General features: G+C 53.5%; 2 protein-coding genes across 2 annotated transcripts in view; one reads left to right on the forward strand and one right to left on the reverse strand.

The window, feature by feature from the left end:
• PAK5 (p21 (RAC1) activated kinase 5) overlaps nucleotides 1-21,848 on the reverse strand; it is a 299,053-nt gene that overhangs the window by 168,594 nt on the left and 108,611 nt on the right. The window contains exon 2 of the mRNA XM_063152843.1: nucleotides 17,485-17,560. The gene's annotated coding sequence lies outside the window, so the exon portion shown is untranslated. The remainder of the gene's footprint in view (nucleotides 1-17,484; nucleotides 17,561-21,848) is intronic.
• LOC134416826 (tubulin tyrosine ligase 3-like) lies at nucleotides 1,286-5,119 on the forward strand. Its single transcript, XM_063153513.1, has 10 exons — nucleotides 1,286-1,325; nucleotides 1,409-1,986; nucleotides 2,129-2,257; nucleotides 2,337-2,451; nucleotides 2,548-2,655; nucleotides 2,887-3,055; nucleotides 3,127-3,275; nucleotides 3,347-3,593; nucleotides 3,675-4,107; nucleotides 4,181-5,119. Exons 1-10 carry the CDS (start codon nucleotides 1,286-1,288, stop codon nucleotides 5,117-5,119), a joined length of 2,907 nt encoding a protein of 968 aa, XP_063009583.1.

Raw genomic sequence — 21,848 nt, forward strand, 5'->3', positions numbered from 1 at the left:
AGATATGTAGATACGAAGATGGCATTCAGTAATTAGCTAAGACAGCAATGTTCTGAGTTGTCTGTAGAGGCCACAGAGAGTTTACAACCAGAACTATCACAGTGCCTCATGTGCTTCCTGATCATGTTCTCCCATCCATTTTCTAAAGTGCGTGTGAGACCTGAAGCTGCTTCCACCCCAACAGGGGCATCTTGTTTTCCTTCTGATTTCTTGAAAGGGTAATAATCTCTGTATAATAATCTGTAATCCATTTTTCTCCATTCTCCTGGAGAAAAATGTTCCAGCAGGTCTGGAGCCCCCCAGTCCCTGCACCTGAGCCAAGGGGCCTGTCTGTGATGCCAGTTTAACATTGTGACCCACCTCTGCAGCCAGTTAACTGAGGTTCTTGGTAACACATCCCTCGGGGGCAATCACAGTGAAACAACACTGAGTGACCAGTGTGTGATTTTTATCTGCCAGCATAAAACTGCTGCTGGCTGCAGATGATTGTAAATAGTAAAAATAGTAGAGCTTCAGTTAAGTCATAGAAGGCAGTGTGGGCAAGGAGCCCGTGAACAATTGTAAATGAAACTACATCTCTGAAAGAAGGAGAAGCAAAGGGGCAATTTGCTGAACAGCAGCCATCAAAATAAAATCAAGCAGCAGTCAGAAATTATACTGTAAGGTAAAACTGCGTTTCTGGCAGAGCTCTGTCATGGATGTTACCTAGGACAGTTCACAGCCTTCACATGTCCAACGAGGCTTTTCCTGGTTCTTAGTGCAAGGTTGAGCAGCACACCATTCCTAGTGGGATCCTCACTACCTGTGTCAGGAAGGGATCATCAAAGCTTTCCAGGAACCTCCTGGACTGTCTGTACTTTGCTGCATCACCTCTCCAGCTGTCAGGGTGGTTAAAGTCCCTCACAAGAGGGGAGAACCAGGACCTGTGTATTGAGGCTGCTTTGAGCACCCTGCATTGTGGCATCACGGTGGCTATGGAATAAGGAAGCTGTGTCCTGTGCAGGACACCCACTGCAGTCTCTAAGGGATGGGGGAATAGGACAACCTGCTTGGCCTGGAGGAGGCAGAGCCACCCACAGCTCCCCTCGCCATCAGGCTGGCCTGGGACAGCGTGACAGAGCAGCCCTGCAGGCACACAGTCCCTCAGCCAGGGGCAGTACCTGAGCAGCTGACACCCCAGCTGCCCCTGGCCCAGCAGGCCAAGGACAAGGGAACAGCGCAGCATCCCAGGCCTCTGGAGTGCAGCTGGGATGCTGGCAGAAGGCTTGGCACGTCCAGAAATGCCATGGCAGGATCCCCAGACGTGGTGAGGCAGAGGCAGACAGGTCAGCATGTTCCCCCGCTCCCTGCCCACCCCATGGGGCTGGGGACACGGGGACAGCGGGCTCAGGCGGGGCTGTCCTCACAGGGCAGGTGGCAGCTGCCACCATCGGCTACCACGATGGCCAGCAGTACGCGGCTGAGTCGGAGCGGCTCAGGAAGGCCAGGCTGCGTGTGGAGAAGGCCATTAAGGTGAGGGGTTCGGTTCCACAGTGCCCCGAGATGGCACACGCTGGCATTTGTGCCCCTGTGGCTCAGCAGAGCCGGCTCGGAGCGCCGGGAGCGCAGGCTGAGCTGGCTGCTGTCCCGCAGGAGAAGAAGATCTTCACCGTGCACGGCCCCTACCCCGTCATCCGCCGGCTGCTGCGTGCCCGGGGCTGGGTGGAGAGGAAGCTGCCCCTCAATCACAAGCAGCTGAAGCAGCAGCCTGCCGACCAAAGACAACAGCAGCCGGACGGGGGGGCAAGCGGTGGCGGTGATGAGCAGGGGGAGGCAGTGCTGAACCCGCCGGGTGGGGCACAGCCTTCCCTGGGCACCGCAGAGCCCCTGCAGCACGCGTGGTGCACAGCACACGATAAGGAGAACGAGGGGGAAAGGGAAGATGAGGACGACAACGAAGATAAGGAGCAGTGCAGTGAGGACTCTGAAGACATCCATGACCTCATGGTTAGCTAAGAGGGCTAGGGCTGAGCTCTGCCACAGCTCCCCACAGCCTCCTGGGACCCTCAGAGGCAGGGCTCAGCCTGGGGCTCAGGGCTGGGGCAGGATGGGGGCTCCCTGGCTCACCCCAGCCCGCTCTCTCCCGCAGTCCTTCCTGGTGCAGGACCAGGTGCCAAACTTCCTCTGGACCATTCGCCTGAGCAGCGTTGACCGGGAGCTGCTGGCGAGGATTGAGGTGGTGAACCGCTATCCCCGGCTGGCCGCGCTTTGCACCAAGGTGGGAGCACGGGGGCCTTCAGGGAGGGCACACGAGGGGTGCGGGTGTCCAGAACGAAATGACCAGCTTCTCCAAACAGGAGGGGCTGTGCCAAAGCCTGCAAAACTTGTCCTGGTTCGAGCAAGTCGACTTCAACACCTTTTTCCCCCGGTGCTACCGGCTGGGGTTCAAGGACGAGAAGGAAGCCTTCATTGGTGAGCCTGAGGCTGCTGCCCTCCTGTCACCCCTCATGCTCCAGTCTTCCCGTGTCCTGTGCAGGACTGGCTAGGGATGATGCCTTCCTCTTGCAGATGATTTTTGCCTGACAGCAGCTCGCAGCCTTCTCAAATTGGCCCTGCAGAAGGTCGGGGACAGGCCGGTGGGGACAGAGCAGCCCTCAAAACCCGACGAGGTGCCGGGTGAGTGCATGGAGCTGGCTGAGCGGGGTGGAGGCGAGGGATGAAACGGGGAGTTCAGGGCGTGTCTGAGGGCTGAGCTTGGAGGCTGAGCATCTGCTCATGTCTGTGGCTTGGGGTCCCTTACTCCATCCCCTGCCCTAGCTCCAAAGGCATCCGTCCCACAGGAAGGCTCAGTGCTTCGGCCCCAAGGCTGGCGTAGGAGTCATGAATCTCACCCCATGCTGTCCACAGCAGGGCCGTGCTCGCCCCTGTATCCCGAGCTGCTGGAGGAGGCCCTGGAGGTCTGTGAGCAGCACCTGGGAGTTCTGGGGCACCAGGACATCGACAGGAGCACCCCGTCGCCCTGCCGGACATGCATCGACTGGGACCGCTTCCTGCCGGAATACTACCGTGTGGCACAGTGGGTGCTGAGCGGGACGGGGCAGGAGGGACAGTGGTGGGGCCGCTGCTGACCCCCCGTGTCCCCCACAGCGAGGGGGCCAGGCTGGAGCTGGACACGGAGCAGCGGGAGCGGTGCCAGGAGCTGCTGCAGCGGCTGGAGGAGAAGCTGCCACAGCTCGGCATAGAGGGCAGCCTCAACGTGTGGATCGTCAAGCCCAGCGCCAAATCCCGCGGCAGGGGTAAGGCTGGGGGAGGCGTGGGGCGCACACATCCCGCGGAGAAGGGGTGCCACCGTCCCTGTGTTGCCCAGGCATCGTGTGCGCGACTCGGCTGGAGGAGGTGCTGGAGCTGGCGCAGAGCTGCGTGGGGACCCCGGCGGGCGTGTGCGAGTGGGTGGTGCAGAAGTACGTGGAGCGGCCGCTCACCATCTTCAACACTAAATTCGACATCCGGCAGTGGTTCGTGGTGACCGACTGGAAGCCGCTGACCGTCTGGTTCTACCGAGACTGCTACCTGCGCTTCTGCTCCCGGCCCTTCTCCCTGTGCCACCTGGAGCCGTGAGTGTCCCCCCCGAGCCCCGGCTGGCACCGCCCAGCCCCCCGGCACCCCCTGACCCAGCCCCGCTCTCCCTGCCCCAGCGCCAGGCACCTCTGCAACGTCTCCATCCAGAAGCGGTACAAAACGTGGCAGCCGGACCCCCGCGTGCCCCCCGACAAGATCTGGTCCAACAAGCAGTTCCAGGCCCACCTGGCGTGGCTGGGGCGGGCGAACGCTTGGCAGCGGGTGATGGTGCCCGGCATGAAGGCGGCGATCCTGAACGCCCTGCGCTGCGCCCGGGACCAGGTGGGCTCCCGCAAGGGCAGCTTTGAGCTCTTCGGGGCCGACTTCCTCATCGGGGAGGACCTCCAGCCCTGGCTGCTGGAGATCAACTCCTGCCCCACCATGAGCCCCTCCTCGGCGGTGACACGCCAGCTGTGCGCCAACGTCCAGCGGGACACGCTGCGCCTCGTGCTCGACCGCAAGGACAACCCCACCTGCTCCATCGGTGCCTTTGAGCTCCTCTACAAGGAGGTAGGCTGGGGCCCGGGGACAGCCACCCCCCAGGCACCCTGAGCCCCCCACTGCCCCTTGTGTCCCCCTGCAGGCAGCCGTGTCCTCGTGTCTGACTGTAGGGCTGAGGCTGATGGTCACCGGCTGTTCCCTGAAGAAGCCCCAGTCGGCGAAGCATCGATCCCAGGACAGGCTCCCCAGGTCTGCACCCTCAGGGAACAGAGCCGCCAAGGTGCACAGGTCGAGGGCGTCACGGGAAAAGCTGCCTCCTATGGTGCTGCAGGGCAGCTGCTGCCTGCCCAAATCTGACCCTCCAGCACTGCCACGGGCCCCACACTGCTCTGCTGGGAGCCAGGAGCTGCCATGGCTCCTTCAGCTCGATGGGCAGTCCGGGGAGGCTCAGCCCCTGATCAATAGCTGTTCCATGGATAGCGTGCCAGGACCACCAAGCCAGGGAGCCACCAGGAGCCCCCAGCGACCCCCAGGCTACTCTGCTGGAGACCAGGAGTTGCCGTGGCTCCTTCACGTGGTGGTCGGGCAGCCCCAGGAAGCTCAAGCCCAGACAGCTTTGCAGCCGACCACCAGCAGCTGTCCTCTGCACAGGGGGCCTGTGCCACCGCCCCGGGGAGCGACCAGGAGCCCTTGGCTACCTCCGGGCGGTTCTGCCAAGAGCCAGGAGCTCCTCCACGTGCCTGGGCAGGCCGAGGATGCTGAGGCTCAGTTAGCGCGCCCCCAGGAAACTCAGCCCCCGACCAATAGCTGTCCCCGGGACAGGTTGTCACCGCGCCAGGAAGCGCCCAGGAGGCCCTGGCGACCCCCGGGGCGCCAGGGATTGCCCCGGCTCAGTCAGCCGGGTGGGCAGCCCCAGGCTGCCCGGCCCCACCGAGCTCTGCCCCCGATCAGCGCCCGTCCCCCGGTGCGGGGCCCTGTGCCACAGCCCCCGGCAGCGCCCAGCAGACCCTGGCGGCCCCCGGGCTGCGCACCGACCCCCGCAGGGCTGCCTGCCAGGCCGGCGCGCCTGCCGGCGCTGTGACAGCACCGGGAGCCCAGCCCCTGCCGGGAACAGGAGAACGGCAGCGCCCCAGGGCATGCAGGGGACCTGGGACACAGAGACACCCCGCGAGGTGACAGCACCCTGCCCGTCCTGGGTGGCTAACACAGCAGCACCCGGCGGGTACAGGAGCCCAGTGCTGTGCTGCGGTAGCCACCTCAACCTGCACGCCTGCTTTAATAGACTTTCGTGAAAAGGAGCCTGGCTGGGACCTTCTGTGTGTGGGAGATGTGACACAGCTGGGGATGATGCTGCAGGCAGGACCTGGGGCTGCCAGGGCAGCTCCTCTGCTGGCTACAGGCACAGGAGGCAGGGAGAGCTGCCTGTGGTGGCCCCTGCCAGGCAGGGCTGTGGCAGCGGTGACACTGCTGCAGCCCTGGGAAGAGGCCAGGCACAGAGTGCTGGCAGGGCTGGTGCCCCCTGACACGCCAGGGGCATGGCAGGAGGAGTCCCGTGCTGTGGGTGTGCCAAGAAAAGCAGCAGGTGGGGATTAAAGGGCTGGCAAAGGAAAGTCAGGTGTCCTCAGGGGTCCCCTGTGGGCTCCTGGGGCTGCTCAGGTGTACAGGAAAGGAGGTGGGGGAAGTGCAGGGGGGCCCTGGGCAGCACCAGCTCCTGCAGATTCCTTTTGTGATGAGGTAACCCACCTTGTTAAAGAATCCCAGAATGGCTGGGCTTGGAAGGGACCACAGTGGGTCATCTGGTGCCACCTCCCTGCTCCAGCAGGTGATCCCAGTGCACACGGCGCAGGATTGTGTCCAGGCAGTTCTTGAGTGTCTCCAGGGAGGGACATTCCTTAGTGTCTCTGGGGATCTGTTCCAGTGTGTGGAGTGAGTTCCTCCTGACAGCTGGAACTGGCACTGCCAGGGCAGCTCCTGTGATGGCAGAGAGCACGCAGGATCTCGTGGCTCCCCAGTGCTTGTGCCCTGTGCCTGCTGCTGTCCCCAAGGATGGCTGGGCCCCTCCTGCCCTGCTCTGGGCTGGGCAGAAGTGACCAGTGCATGGTACATCAGCTGCAGAAAAAGGCTGGTGCTTCTGGCAGAGTTCTGACGTGGAGACTGGAGCTGGGAGAGCCAGCCACTCTGCTGTTAGAGGCAGCTCCTCAAGCCTCCTCTCTGCAAGAGAGTTCTTCCTCACTGGGGAACTCCTGCTGCCTTAAGGTCCAGACAGACCATTTTCTGCTGGCTGCAGTCATCAGGGCCACTGGGAACAAGTGAAAGAGAAGCTGGATGCAAGAGAAAAAATCAAACCTGGCAAGCAGCAGGGGCCATCTCCTGCACCACTTTGGATCATGTATCCATGTTGGTGACTAGCCCCTGAAAAGGCTGTTTGGCAGGGCAAGTACTGAGGGGGGACCATCCTCTGTTCCCCCAGGAAATCCTGACTGGCATCATCCTCATGCCTTCTCATCCCAGCCAGAATGGGCTGCAGACTCTCCCAGTCTTCTTCACATGTTTCTCCACACAAAGAAAGGAGAAGAACTGACTTAACTGGCATTTAGATATCTACCACTCAGTCAGAAACGTTTTTGCATGACTGATCAATTCATTCAGATGCCAGTGGCCCAGAGGCAGAAGTGGAGCAAACAGAGGGGCTTGGCTGAGTCAGGATGAATCTTTCAAGACTGTCCTCAAGGGTGGCAGTGAGGATGTATTTATTTAGAGACTCCCCTTGTGCATCAGAAGCACAGTAGGAGAGTCTCTTCCATGAAGCAGTGACAGCAGCACAGGAAGGTTTTAGGGATGCGAGAGCAGGCGTCACAAGGAGAGTCAAAGGGTGAAGCTCCAGAACTTAAATGACATCAGGAGAAATAAGGGTGTTGAACACAGAGCTGGAAGTAATCTGTGAGAGAGGGAAGGAAACTGCCAACATGGAAAGGCTGAGTGATCATTTGGTGGATGTTTTAAAAGGGGTCAAGGGATAGTCAGACAGAGAGAGACCTTGGTAATGTAATAGAGAGGGAAGCTCTGCTCTCCCAAGTGACAGATCCTTCTGGGAAGCTGAATCAGTTGTGTGCCAGAAAATGTACTGAGAACGAGGAAATTTGCAGGTAGGAGTTCAAACAGATTACTACTGTGACTCAGTCTCTTGAGATGGGTGACACAAGCAAAAATTAAACCAAAGGGGATACCAGTGCAGAAGAGTTAAGCAGACAGAGAGCAGCAACAACAAAGGAAAGGAAAGATGAACTCTGCACATGTACACAACCTAAGGCCAGAGGAGTAGAATGCTGGTGCTGGTTCACAGACAGGCTGTCATGTAACCTTAGCCACACTTTGTGATTTGCCTTTGAGGTTCAAGCACTTGTGAAGCCTCCAAGGATTGTTTCAATCTAACAGAAGCACCTCGGGCTGGCTGCTCTTGCTGCCTGGGAGTGCTTCATGTCCTGCTGAATCCCTGCACACCCGCTTGCCTGTTCCATCCATGCCCCACCAGGCAGCCCTCACACACCTACCCAAGCACAAACATGCACAGTGAGTCCCTTTGTGCAGCTGCTCGTTCCCAAGGCTCCACAAGCCTCCCTGGAGTTTCCCCAGCCTGCCTCTGCCATGGCTGTTCAAGGAGGAAGATGTGAGCACAGTCACCTTGTGCTAGCAAACAGGACATCACGTTATTGCTTCGGTACCACAACAGTTTCAGTGAAAGGCACAAAATAACATTTATGTGATAAAAATCCCTCTCACCTCTGTCCTCACATTAATCTTACAGGTGTCCTACATCAGTACATGCATCGTTCCCAATTTATCATATATTTTATTAAGTATGTATTTATGACTGAAATACAAGAACCTGCTTTTTCCTCCCTATTTTCAACACATTTACCATTCATTTGGGTTTTTCTGAAAGGCAATTTGCAACACAAATATTGTTCTAGTCCCAGTAATCTGTGCTCATATGCTAGTGGAAAACAGACAGAAATTCCACAAAGTGAAATTCCTGGGCTGCTGTAAGCACAGTGGAGCTAATAAATACATTTACAGCTTAGGACTTTTGAATGGCTCCTGAATAACCCAGCTTTATCAATTGTTTGAGACTGAATCCCAGGAAATTAAATTTAGCATTACTACTGCCACAAATCTCTTGCCATAGCTCCAAGGAGCACCTCATTTATAATATCAAATTGGGGAAGACTCTCAGTAAGAGAAATTGCATTGACTTAAATGGGCTGGAGGAAGGAGCATTCCCTCATCCCTCAGTAAGGGCTTCACTTCCTGCTCTCAAAATGAACTTGACTGGGGCAAGGCTAAATCATGGTGTGTTGGCATTATAGGCCATGGGGACCTCCTGGAAGAAGGCAGGGGGGGAAATAAAAAGTGGCAGAGTGTTTGCTGTGTGTGGTGTTGTAGAAGGATGGGGTGAATAAATCCTCTCCTACGAGCAGCAGTGCCTGTACAGCCCAACAGCTCTCCTGTGGCACAGGGATTGCAGGGAAATCCAACACTCTGGAGCTGCTACAGCCTGTGGCGTGCTGCTTACGGAGCCAGAAACAGAGCCAGGGACCCCCAAAGGCAGGGGAGCTGTAGAAACACAGACAACAGTCTATAAACAGGAATCTGCTAGTTTTGTGCAATGCAGCTCCTAGCTGCTGACTAAGGATGCCAGAAGAAGCCTGGCACATCACAGGGAATGGCTGTTGAGCTGTGCAGCCATTACACAGGACCAACAGAAACATTCACAAGAGCCAGAAGTAGCTTCAGATTGCCTATTAATTCTGGATGCCTGTCAGCAATTGTTATCTGATGGGCCAGAGTGAGCTGGCATCTTCTATGGAGGAAAAAAAAGAAAAAGAAATCAAATCTAGCCATTACTTAAAAGAAATAGCTACAGAATCATTTCATCATGACTTTCATCCCCTTTGCCTTTTAGCCCCCCTTGACAGCGGCTGGTGCCTCCTGGCAGCACTCCCTCTGAGCTTGCTGGAGCTCTCGGCCCTGTTCTTCCCCACCACTCACCCTGTCCCAGCCAGGTGCACCTTTACCCAGGTGAAGGGTATACCCAGCTGGGCATCCCCTCCCAGCCTGAGCATTCAGTTCTTGCTCCTGTCACCGTGTGCCACTGAAAGCTTTAAAGCTTTCCTGGGGGAACAGATTTGAATTTATTGGTAAACAAGGAATATCCACTTCTGACAGTCAAACCTGTGTGTGCTGACAGGCACCATCCCCATTTGAAATACTGATTTGCATCTTTTTGTAAATGAGTTTGCTGGGCCAGGCTTGAGCAGTGTGCTTTCAGTGTGGGAGGAAGCTTTACCTGAATGTAAAAATATTTGGTGAAAATGAGTTTCAGACATGTGTGTTGCTCTGATTGCAAAAACCAATTCTTATGTGACCCTTCAGCAGTCACAGCAGGATCTGAAAACTGCTGAAATATTGTCATTTTAAATAAATTTTTCATGGGGTTTGTAATCAAAACTTTTAAACTGACCATTTTCTGTCAGGCTCAGGATAGGCTTGTAAATTAAAAAAAAAAAAAAAACAACAAACAAACAAAAAACCACCTCAAAAAGAAACAAACAAAAAACCAAAACCAAATCCTTTCATGCTTAATATCTCTGTTCTAACAGACTTTTGAGACTTAGCATCAATAGTTTTCACTAGAATGAATAACAGTAGATCTGTGGGCTTTGGGCAGTTCTGTTTCCTTGACTCTATTTGCATGCTTATCCAGTCAGGGAAGACAAACAATTGCTCATGACAGGTCTGACCCAGCAGCACCGAACATTCAGCTGCAAGGCTGAATGTAAACTACTGCCTGTTTACAGGGAGTGCTGGCAGCAGTCTCAGGAGCTCGGGAGAGGCTGCATCTCTCCACATGGTGACACAGGAGTGGGTTTGGTGCACATCCCACTGAGGAGCTCAGGAGAGGCTGCATCTCTCCACACGGTGACATGAGAGAGTGGGTTTGGTGCACATCCCCATGGAGAAGCTCCTTTTGCTTTGATCCTCTGCTAACTGGGGAGCCTTGGGGTGCCATTGCACATGTGCTGGGAGCAGGGTAAAGGAAGATCCTTGCTAGACCCCATAGATTTAAAATCCTGCCTGAACCTTCAGAAGAGTTTTCTGAGATGTCCGAAATACCATTCAACCTCCCACACCTCCCATTTGGTTTATCTCACACTCTGTGCCTTGGGGCCTGGCTTGGTGCCATGTACAGCACACCTGAGGGACTCTGCACAACCCTGTCTTTGGTTTATCCTCAGCCACTGACATTTTCAGTCTCAAACTCAGCTGCAGCAAGAAGCTGTGGTAAAGAGGTCCTGAGTCCAGTTCAGGTATGGAGCTCCCGAATCTTGTGTTAAAGGAGCAGTAGAATAACAAACAACAACTAGGCAGGTCAAGCTTCAGTACCTCATCTCCTGCCTCTCCTTCGTGCTTTGATCAGGAGCACTGCCAGGGCCTCCTAAGAGCTTGGAAGGAGGAGAAGGAAGGATGGCACCCTGGCAAACACCATCATTGCACAGCAATGCTAAAAGACCATTCTCCTTACTTTAGTAGTAAAAAATGCCTTCTGATTCCAAAAGGCTTACACTACAGCAGCTGAGACATCAGTACTGTTTCACTGGGTTCTCTGCCCAGGGTCCTGACAACATTCAGAATTTTGCCTGGAAGCAATAAACTAAGCCAAAAAAATTACAGCACAAGTGAAAGGCTCAATTGAAAGTCACATCCAAACAGGCAAGACACAGTGCCAAAGCAGTCAGCAGCCTGGTGGATATTTTAGGCTATTTAATCCTTCAAAGATATGCCAAGTATCTACCTGCAAGTCTTCAGCAGGCAGCTCTGCTTCAGTGAGGGGTTCACTTCAAAGGAAGGTAGATGTTGGTGCCTTCCTTCCACTGGAACTTCTAATGACATCAAGTTAAATAGCTATTTAATACTAGTGAATGCAATACCACAAATAATTGGATCCCTACCAGTCCTGTTTTGGGGAGGCTCCCCCATCCATAGAGCTGAATTACTTTGTGAGGACATCACCCATGTTTGGGGTCTGCTCCTGGGGCTGGGGCACAGTGGTGGCGATGGCACAGGGGGCACAGGGGTGGTTTGCCCACATGCCGTGAATAAAAGTCACTGTCAGGGCAAAGATCCCCCCACAAGGCTTTTGCCTCGGCTGAGCAAGAGGGACCCAGCATTTTGCACGCTCTATTTTCTTACCAGCCCGGAGCAGCACTTGGGGCACCGCTGTCAATCTGAGCTGCTTTTCGCTTTCCTTGTGACTATTTATCCACTACATTTTCCCCCTGGGAGCAGCTGGCAGGAGACAAGGCCTGGTGCACAGCACAGCCAGAGGACAGAGCTCTGTTTGCGTTCCTCCAAGGGCGGCAGTGGTGCAGGGCCGAGCCTGGCAGTGCCCAGCAGGCGGGGACACACACCAGCCCCGCAGGCTGCTCTCCATCACTCGCCCAGCCCCGCAGGCTGCTCTCCATCACTCACAGGATCAGGCACACGCACCCAGCCCCGCAGGCTGCTCTCCATCACTCACCCAGCCCCGCAGGCTGCTCTCCATCACTCACAGGATCAGGCACACGCACCCAGCCCCGCAGGCTGCTCTCCATCACTCGCCCAGCCCCGCAGGCTGCTCTCCATCACTCACAGGATCAGGCACACGCACCCAGCCCCGCAGGCTGCTCTCCATCACTCACCCAGCCCCGCAGGCTGCTCTCCATCACTCACAGGATCAGGCACACGCACCCAGCCCCGCAGGCTGCTCTCCATCACTCGCCCAGCCCCGCAGGCTGCTCTCCATCACTCACCCAGCCCCGCAGGCTGCTCTCCATCACTCACAGGAGGGGTTTCTCCCCGTCCCTGGCACTGCAGCAGGGCTTTCGCGGCAGTTTTCTGCCGATCTCTGCTGCCCTCTGCTGATGTGCGGCCGAGGCAGAGGAGAGCCCTCCGGGGGAACCAAAGCCTCGGTCCTTTGCAGCAAAATCTCACTCTCAGCCTCATTAAAACCCTAGCGTAGGCACAGCTGGTTTGATTCTTCTTTGTCCCCAACACACACCCTGAAGTCACTCGGTGAAGGATTTCTTGTCTAATAACACCACGGGGAATTCACGGAGAAGCTAATTCATCCTTATTACCTCACGTCAGGTAAATACTGGTTTAATCAATTTACAGACTTCAGTATTAATTAAAAAAAAAAAAAAAAAAACAACAAAAACAACAAAACAATGTAGGATGAGGGTTAAAGACACTTGAATTTCTCTCTGAATCAGGAGCCATTCTGAGAAACTTAGCCCTGCCCCATCCACTGCTGCTTACAACCCCACCTTTAGATCAGGCATCAATTTTCCATCACCAACTCAGGGAAGGGCTACCACTCAGAGGGTCTTGCCCCGTGCACAGCTCTGGGGAAAAACCCAGGGGAGGATATTCTCTGATCCCTGCCAGATGCAATTTCCAAATAATTTAAGACAAAAGCTACCTTTCTCATGGAGATAAAAAACACTGTGGCAAGTGAGCAGGGATGGACCCAGACTGCTGCATATTCCAACAGGCTTCATTTTCTCCCGAGCTCCGCTGTTCCCATCACCTGCTGCAAAACAGATTTTTAAACCACACACAGGCTGCTCTGCCTCTGCTGCATGTGCTGAGACCAGTTGAGAGGAGAGAAATCCCCATTAGGCAGGCTCCTGGCTGAAGAGGCAGCTCTGCTTCAAGCCTGCTCCTCCGCTGCCTCTCAGCATTCTCCTGGACAATCTCCACGGCTCAGTGCTCCGCAGGGCCCAGAGGGAAATGCTTCCCTAGAGCACCTGCCAGAGAGCTGCAAACTGCCAGCAGGCTCTTCCTATGGCACTTCACTCGGCCACGGTAGGGAGGCAATGCAGCCCTGTGGATAACACACCGACCCCGAAACGCAGCCCCTGCTTCTCTGCTGCATCTCTAGGAACGAGCACTCCGCTCCCTTCCTCTCTGCTTGAACTGCTGCCTCTGCAAAGAGAGGGCATCCTTTCCCCCATAAAGCAGCGTGAGAGCTGTTGGTAACAAGATTTACGATTATTGAGGAGTTATTGAGCACAGCTTTTAGATCCTGCTCCATTGATTTTGCCTCACAGACTCGATGGCTCCTGCCACCATTACCGGTGAACTCGCACTGGCCCTGCGGTACCTCCTGGCCGTGGTGGCTGTGCAGGAGGATCCTGGCACCCAGAGCTGCTCAGAGAGCCGTGGTCACAGGGGATTTGCTGGCCAAATTACAGCTGGGATATCACCTTGTTTCTTTCTTGATGTGTCACCCCCTTGGACGGGGTGCTTGCAACAAGCATAAACCACAACCTTTCTCTGATAAACCCTGTGAAAAGTAAACAGTGAATGTAGTTCCTAAAGTAGGTTACTCCTCATAGCTGCTTCTATGGCTTGTGGCCAGTTCAACAGCCCTTGTGAGCTCTGCTGCCCTGTGCTGTCCTGCTCTGCAGTCCCAGGGAAGTGATGGGTTATGCAGTGGAGGGTTGCTCTGAGCTGATGCCTATTTTGATCCATAATGAGTCATTTTAAATAACTGTGCCGCAGAGCAAAGAGAGGTGCTTTGTCCAGGCCGTGGTGTTGGAGTGTAGGTGAGGAGGTGGGTTAATAGCAGGTAAATGTACCTTCTGCCTCCAAGACTGTCCTAGGCTGCAGTATTTGAATAGCAACAAGCAATTTTCCCCTTCAGTAAAATTTATACCATTTGGCTCAGTGGGATTAACAACTAATAATTAAAAAAATTAAAAAGCAAGCCAATGTGTTAGAAACAGACTGCCTGATCATCCTTTGTGTGTGGATGTGTCTGAGCACACGAGGGACCAAGGGCCTGAGTCACTGAAGGGGAAGGTCTCAGGAAGCCCACGTCAACATCAAACCATTCAGCAGCACTTCTGCTTTGTTTATGCAGTTGTCATTTGGCCACAGTCACAAAACCAAGTCTCCCTTCAAGTAGCTAAGCTGCTAGTTTGTGGTTCACTATGAAACAGCACAAACCCAAAGCCTGTGCTTTGCCTCCCTGGTCCCCCATATTTGAATTAAACCCAGTAGGTTGGGAGGCAATGCTGCAGGATTTTCCATTTCCTAATCCTAGCAGAAACAGCAAGCCATCCCCAAACAGATCATCCTACCCTACCATTGCTTTGAAACCATAATCAAAACCCAAGCAGGAGGTCAGTACTCCATTCTAGACCCAAAATCCAGGTTTTCACTCAAACACTTTTGTTTTACTCCAAATCCCATTCAAAAAGCCACACTGGACAGACAGTGTCTGCAGACAGGAGACATGAAAATGCCACGAGGGGAGTTTGTGGCCATTGGAGCCTCTCTACAGCACCTCTGGGCCCTTTGCTGTTCAGGATGCAAACAATCATCACTGGGCTGCACTGACAGATTTGGATTTTCATTTACTTGGAGACAATGGCCAGTCCTTAATAAGGTAATTAAAGGTCCTCTTTAATAACCCAGCACGAGGCATTTTCTGTCTCCTGGCAAGTGCCCAGTGTGGCCGAAGTTCAGCTAGACACGCTGACAATGAGCATCCATTTTCCCTCACGTTTATTGCCCAGGTTTTCAAAGCAGTGTGCTGCTGCTGCTGCAGGGATGCTCCCGGGAGCTCAGCGCTGCCGGGGCTGGCTCACAGCTGGGCTCGGGGAGCCCTTCCCGGCCGCCCGTCCGTCTGTCTGTCCGTCCAGGGGAGATCGAGCTCCCAGCCCGGAGTGCGGCGGAGCCCGGAGCGAGCCAGCCCGGCCGGGCCGCTCTCAAAGGCTGGCCTCAGGACCGCGCCGGCAGCGCTCCTCGTTAGTGCTGCGCTAATTAATCTGTCACAGGGCTGTCGGAGCACACGCTCACTGCCCGCCGGCCCGCTGGAGAGGGGCTGGGGCAGCTGGGATGCTGGAGCGGCTTGCTTTATTTAACTCCAGATCCTTTTGCCTCCCTACGGCAGCAGCTTTCTGCCTGTGCCTCTATAACGCTCTCTGTCACAGCCCCGGGCATCATAACAACTTTGATTTCTTAAAGACAGACACAAACTACATTTGTGCTGAATTATTTTTACCTATAGATATCACAGATGTGAAGACAGTACAAGGAGCAAGAGTGTTTTAACAAAACCAACCTGCCGCACCTCAGCCCCAGCATTTCAAGATGCCTATGAATAGTCTGGAGATTTCAGGTCAGCCAAAAGGCTGTTAAATTGTATCCATGAGCATCTCTCTGAATTTCTAGTATAGCCGGATGGCAAAAGCACAGTGGCCTCTCCCCTGCTGTCATTTTTGCTGGAAAACAGTCTCAGTTTCTGCTACCCGCTGTCATCCTTCTTTTGGCTTTGCTTTATCCCTCATGTCCTCTGCCTCATAACAACTGAAATCTGTGTGGCCTGCCTTGTTTCACCTCTTTTCTGCATCTCTCCAAGCCTGCCCCTTCCCAAACAGGCACCATGCTGGTTTTCTCCTCTGCTCTAAGTGGTGTTCCCACATCACTTTGTACATCACTTCCAGCTCCGTGTGCTTCTCCCTCTTGCATCTGCCTCCTCCTCCCCACAGTTATCTTCTTTTTTGGCCCTCCTTCACTAAAACAGGCAATATTCCTGCACTAGATGAAGAGCTCAGCACAGTCCTAGGGCAGGGTTTTGAATTCCCATTGCTCACAGAGTCTCCTCCGGTTACCCAAAAAGGATCTCAACAGATAAGTTTTCAGCTGCCAGAGAGCAAAAGTCCTCAGGAGGATTCTCTATTTCTGTCAAAGGCCTCTCCATTGCTACAACCACATACCCAGATCATATATCCTAATATTTTTCCATGGGAAAAGACAAGTCAGCCAGAACCTTGTGACTTTCAAAAAGCAATCACTTATTATCTCACTGTTGCAACCAGGAATGCCTCGAGGAAACTTGTACTGCTGAATGCAGCCAGGGCACCCACAAAGATTTCTTGTTGGCAGGATTAGAATCTGCACTTGTGCTGCCAAAATGCAAATGCCACTGTGAGGCAGCTGAGAGCACACTGCAGTTCCAACCCTTTAAATAATCCAGATGTGTGATTGACTGGTGTAGCCCACTCTGTGTGTTGGGTTCCCAGCTGCAGGTCAGAGCAGCAGGACGTGCCTGGAGCGTGTGTCAACACCAACCTGCACACGGTTAGCAGGGGCTGCTGGCACACAGGAGGAAGCAGGTTTGGCAATTGCCACCAGGCTGTATTTCTGAAAAGCCAAACACCACTTACAGCATTTCCCTGGGGAGTTCAGGAGCTCTGATCCTCACAGCTCCACAAAGTACAGGGAGCAGCAAAGCCAGCCATCACTGCTGGTGTGAGGTTCTACAGCCACAGTGACCCACAGCTCTTCTTTCCCAGCCTGGCTTTGACCATGCTCTGCAGACATGAGGGAGCACAATGCTCCAAGGCCAGAGCCTCAGCACACAGTGAAATGATCATGGCTTCCTGCTTCCAAGGCAGCTCAAGCCTCCCACCTTAGTAGGGGGGGTGGCTCCCAAAGCTCTGTGATCTGCAGGACCAGACCAGCTCCATTCATGCTGGTTAGGTTTGGCCCCTCCTGCTCTCACTTGCTGCAGTTGCCAAGATCTGTCCCTACTTTGTGCCCAGCACGAGGGGACAAGGACACTCAGCGGTGGGAGCTCCAGTCACCCCTGTGGCCAGCACGGTGCAGGTGCCAGGCTGGGGTGGGTGGCAGAGTGTGGCAAACCACACTCAAGGACTTGGCAAGCCATGAGAGCACAGCAGTTTTAGCTGGAAATTGCAACCCTCCCTTGCAGTGGAAGGATATGTGCCATGAGCATTTTCCAGAGCCCTGGATCTCCACCCTCCTGCACTGACACCCTCTCCAGCACGCGCAGTGAAGTGAATGCTACCACAGGGGAAGGTGCACCTCTGCAGCCACCCCCCGTATGCCCCAGCTCCACCTCCCTTTGAAGGTGTGATCCCAAGGATGACACACATCTCCACGCTGCCTGGCTTAGATCAGGCTCCGTTTGCCCAACTACATACCTTGAAAAAGTACCAAGAAAATCCCTTCTGGAGATTGGCTGCAAACTACCACATACATCATCTACATTTACATATACGTGTAAAAGCTTAATATATATGTAAACTATATTTACATACAAACATATGTTAAAGCCTTTGGTAGGGTTGAATGATCCCCACAGGCTGAGCTATTTGAATTTCTCAGGGAAAGACTTAAGCTTAACATCCCTAGTGTAGCCTAAGATATTTATATGAAAAAAATTAGTATTTTTCAATAGTTGAAATTCTTAAGGCCTTAATCAGGTTAGAGGGATTTAGAAGTTAGATCAATATCTCATCACACAGAATACAGAATTGGCTTTTTCCTAGCTGCCTACAATAATGATTTGAAAAAGAAAGAAAATCCTACCATTTTAGCAGACTTCTCCAAGTCCACAAGAGACACCCTTCTAGCTTCCAAAGCTCTGTGGCATTCCAAGGCATTCCTGCAGAAAAGAGAAGTATTTTAATGGTAATCGTTTTAACACCTTTGACATTGTTTTGTAACTACCTTGGATCCCAAAGTGCTTCACAAAGCTGCAGGGAGAGGTGAGGGCTGACGAGTCTAAATTTAAGGAGCAGGAAACCTGACTCACTGCTGGCACTGCCAGGGGCTCCCTGCAGGAGCGGGTAAATCACCCGGGGTGGTGTCTGCAGTGCCCAGCCTCGCCCGGAGCCCTTCTCCCTGCAGCCTTTGGCTTCAGGAGACATTTCCCGGGAGCAGGAGAGGATGAGAAAGCTGGCAGTGTCCCTGAATGCCTCCATCACCTGCTGCAGTGTGTCCTCACCCACCTTCCATCGCCGCACAGGGCAGGGAAGGTCACAGGGAAGGGTGACCCAGGCTGATCTGTGGGTGCCAGGCTGATCAAGGATCAGTGCGGCAATGTTCTGTGGGCAGGCCAAACCTAAACTTTGTGCTTTTCTTTAGGCAATCAGCTCCAAATAATAATGAAAACTAACCCTTCAAAAGAGCAAATAGCCTTTTCAACCACAATTAAAAACCTGGGGGTGTTTGTAGTTTGTGCTCCAAGCATTCTACATTTCTAATGGTAAACTAGGAAAGGGGAGAGTATATAGAGATGCCTGGGTTCAGATAAAAAGCTGTATTCAAATTTCAGAGATCCAGGTGCTGTTTAGTAACCTCTGAAAATGTGTTGGCATTGAAAATGGAAACATTTTGATGACCATTTTTAAAAGACCATGAGAAACCTAGAGATGCCTTTCCTGTGGCCCTGCCCTCAGCTGGGACAATCCCTGGCTGCCTGGGAGCACGAGAGCTGTGGAGCATCACCCTAGAAGCAGCCACAAGAGCCTCTGGGTCAATGCATGTCGATTCAAACTCTGCGCTCATGAGACCCACTTGTCATGGTGACCCTTTCTTTGCTGTGCTAGGAGCAGCAATCAGAGAGGCCTTTCTGGAGGGAGGAAGCCGTGGTGAGTGAGGATAACATCTGCAAGGTGATGCTGCTGCTAAGATTTCCGCACTGTGACTTCTGCCACACGCAGAGTCAGCAGAGCTCCTTGGAGACAGACTCCTCCAAAGCCATTTGCTCGTGAGGGTGATACTTCACACACCTCGGAGGAAACGAGCAGAAAGCCAGCACAGCTCCCCTGCCCCCCTGGCTGACAACCCAGAGCTCAGAAAGGCTAAGCCCAGCCAAGGAATTCAATATCGTGCTGGAAGACCAAAGCTCTCCCTGCCCTGAAAGAGAAGGTAAATATCTCTACCATTTACAGTTCCAAAGTTATATTGGAGAAGGCTCCCCCAGAGACACTGATTCAAAGGAAAGTGTTGCTGGGGTTTTGGCTAGCACGTGGATTTAGTCCCAGCTGCAGAGTCATGTCCTGAGGACAGGAGGGCTTGGGACAGCCAGGGTCACACAGCCCCCCAGCTGCCTGGCTGAGGAGCAGCAGAGCATTAGTAGGAGCTGGAGGGGAAAATAATAGAGAAGGATAAAAATAAAACTACTCAAACTCCATCTTATCATTAATATATAAAAAAAAGTACTCAACCACCATTTTGTCCTTAACAAAACAGGACCAGGTTACAATTTGGGGGTGCACCCCTGCTCCATCAAGCCCACCATTCTCCTGCTGCCAAATCCCTGACATACTGGAACAGCTGTGAGGCAGGGGGCCTCACTACCCCAGAACAGGGACTTCCTTGGGAACATCAGCTTTGCTCCAGAAACAGGGGGATGGCTGGTGTGCATTCACACTTCCTGGCTGTTAGCAAGACAGGTCTGTCCCACATTTTGGCTGAGCATTGCAGCTGGAAGCAGGAATAATCTGAGGCTGAAATGGTGCTGCTGGTAACTGAGGGAAACAACAATTTTGTCCTCTCTTGCTATATCCCCAGTCCTCTGCTACCCTGCTTTGCTGTTGTTCCTGACCCTGTGGTGGTTTAAACCCCTGTGGGCTAGCATGGATCTGCAGCACTGAGCGTCAGATCAGTTTTTCCCAGGGCGCTCCTGACTCAATCTCAGGCTGCAGCACCAGGCAGCAGAAGCTGCCTTGCCCAGGAACCTTCTCCTCAATACACAATTCCTGAATCTCTTCAAATAACCAAACTTCAGGAGGAAAGCAAGGAGGAAATGCCTGTGGGATTCACTTTGTTTCTGGGGAAATCCAAGGCAGCAAGGCACAACAAGACAAATCCCCTCCCTGCTATCACGGAGTTGTGCTCGGCACGCAGAGCCCTTCCCACGGCACAGCTCGTCCCCGATGGCTGAGGCTGTGCAGCCTGTCCTGAGACACAGACAGCTCCCTCTGACACAGACAGCACCCTGCCTCCCCAGTGCCTCAGCAGTCTCCTTCACCCTTACAGCGTAGCTGAATGTTTTCAGCTGCCTGATTCACTGCAGACCTCCAGAATCCTGTCTGCACATCTCGACAGCTCCATCCGCCTCTAGGGCAGGGACTGCCTGCTGTTCCCAGCACTGTATCTGCACTTCTGGATTTCAGCCTTGGAAGAAGCTCAGGACAGTCTGAACCTGGGGACTTCTCCCACCAACAACTGGGAGCAGCAGCCTCAGACTCTGTTTGTATCGGCAGTTCCCAGTGCTGGAGCAGAGAGCAAGCCCTTTTCCATCCTCTTTTGCCCAGGAGTGCTGGCTGCAGGGTGGTGGTGAAGCAGCACGGCAGGGGGAGGCCCTCAGGGCAGTCACCAGAATGGATTCCCACCAGCGTGGGCAGGGAAAGAAAGGGGAAATACTCATTTTCATTCTGTTGTGCAAACAACGACTTCCTAGATTTAGAGCTTCTTGACCCATCTCACTCCTTGGACCCACTCCAGAGCTTTCAGTCTGTCTTTGAGAGCTGGAGTCCAGCTCAACCCATGTCCAATATCCCTCATTTTTGATGGCTTCTCATCACATCCAAGTTCATCCTACATTGGGTGGAGAGCAATGGATGCCTTGACAAAGACACCCCCCCACCCCCAGCTCTGCCTTCCCCTTCTGCCCCTCAGCACCCCTGGTCAGCAAAGGGGCCCTGTGAGTTTCCCTGTTTGGAGTGGAAGCATTTGATTTGTGTCTCATTTTGCTGCAGAATGAAGCGTAGGCTCTTTCTCATTGCCAACCACCCCCTCAGCCATCCTGGGGGGATATTCCTGTCCCCTGAGCCTGCTCTGTGCAGTGAACCCTCAGACACCAGCAGCAGCCTGAGCATTTGTCATTAATAACATGATTTCCTGGGGATTGGAGAGGGAAGGTAACCCAGACCACCAAACACTGCTCTGAAATGATGAATCAGAAAAACAGGCACTCATTAAGTATCTCAGTTCTCACTGTAACAGCCTCCTTTAAATCAAAAACAGCTCTTAGAGACTATACCTGGCCTTCCTCTCCATCCATAAAGAGACAAGGAGCCCACAAGTACTGACCAGGATTCAGAGAAACTGAAGAATTTGTCTTGAAAGCTGCCCCCTTAAGGTCTTCAGTTGTATTTTAGCCTGACCACCAACTTGCAGCTGCCTCTTCACCTGATCTCCCTTGCCCAGACTGAACACGTGCCTCGGGCAGATGGAGATGCTGAGGGGACAGAAGCTGCAGCAAAAGCAGCACTGCTGCACTGCTTGAAAATCATTTAACGTCCGATAACTCACCAACAGCAGCCTGGCTGCCACTAAAGCCATTCATTTCCCTTGCTCTGCCATGAGTATAACAGGGAATAGCTGCATTGGATGTTTTGTAGCTGCTCCCAGCCACTTTCCAAATTCCAGCCCAGAGAGAGCTTCCACTGCTGAGTAAGGAGTCCTGAAATTGGCCAGTGAGGCTTGGGACTGCAATGGAAACAATGGCACTGCCTCCACTCAGGGAGCAGGGCCAGAGCTCACAAATACCTTCCAGGGACAGTACAGGAGAAGGCTGGAAATCATTCATAATTTTAACTGAGCTGGAGACAGAACAGTCACTTACAGGTAGTAGTGAAGGAAAGTACCTGCACTTGTGGGACATTCTTGGCAGAAAAGCTGTAAAGAGCTCAGCAATGTGAAAAGCTCACTGGAGAGAAAGAAACTCTGCCTGGCTCAGGCACAATCTGCATTCCTGGGCCTGCTGCCCCTCTCTCAGCTGATATAAAGGATGTCCATGGGAAATGAGGTCAGATCTCTTGTGGCCACACCAGAGCTCAGACTTACAACCCAGCAAAGCCAAAGTACAAAAGAGGAGAAGGACACCGCTACCTAAGTGTTTTCACAAATACCATTAACTTTGTTCAGCTTCTGACTAAAGC

This window comes from Melospiza melodia, chromosome 3, assembly GCF_035770615.1.
Source record: "Melospiza melodia melodia isolate bMelMel2 chromosome 3, bMelMel2.pri, whole genome shotgun sequence".
NCBI lineage: Eukaryota > Metazoa > Chordata > Aves > Passeriformes > Passerellidae > Melospiza > Melospiza melodia.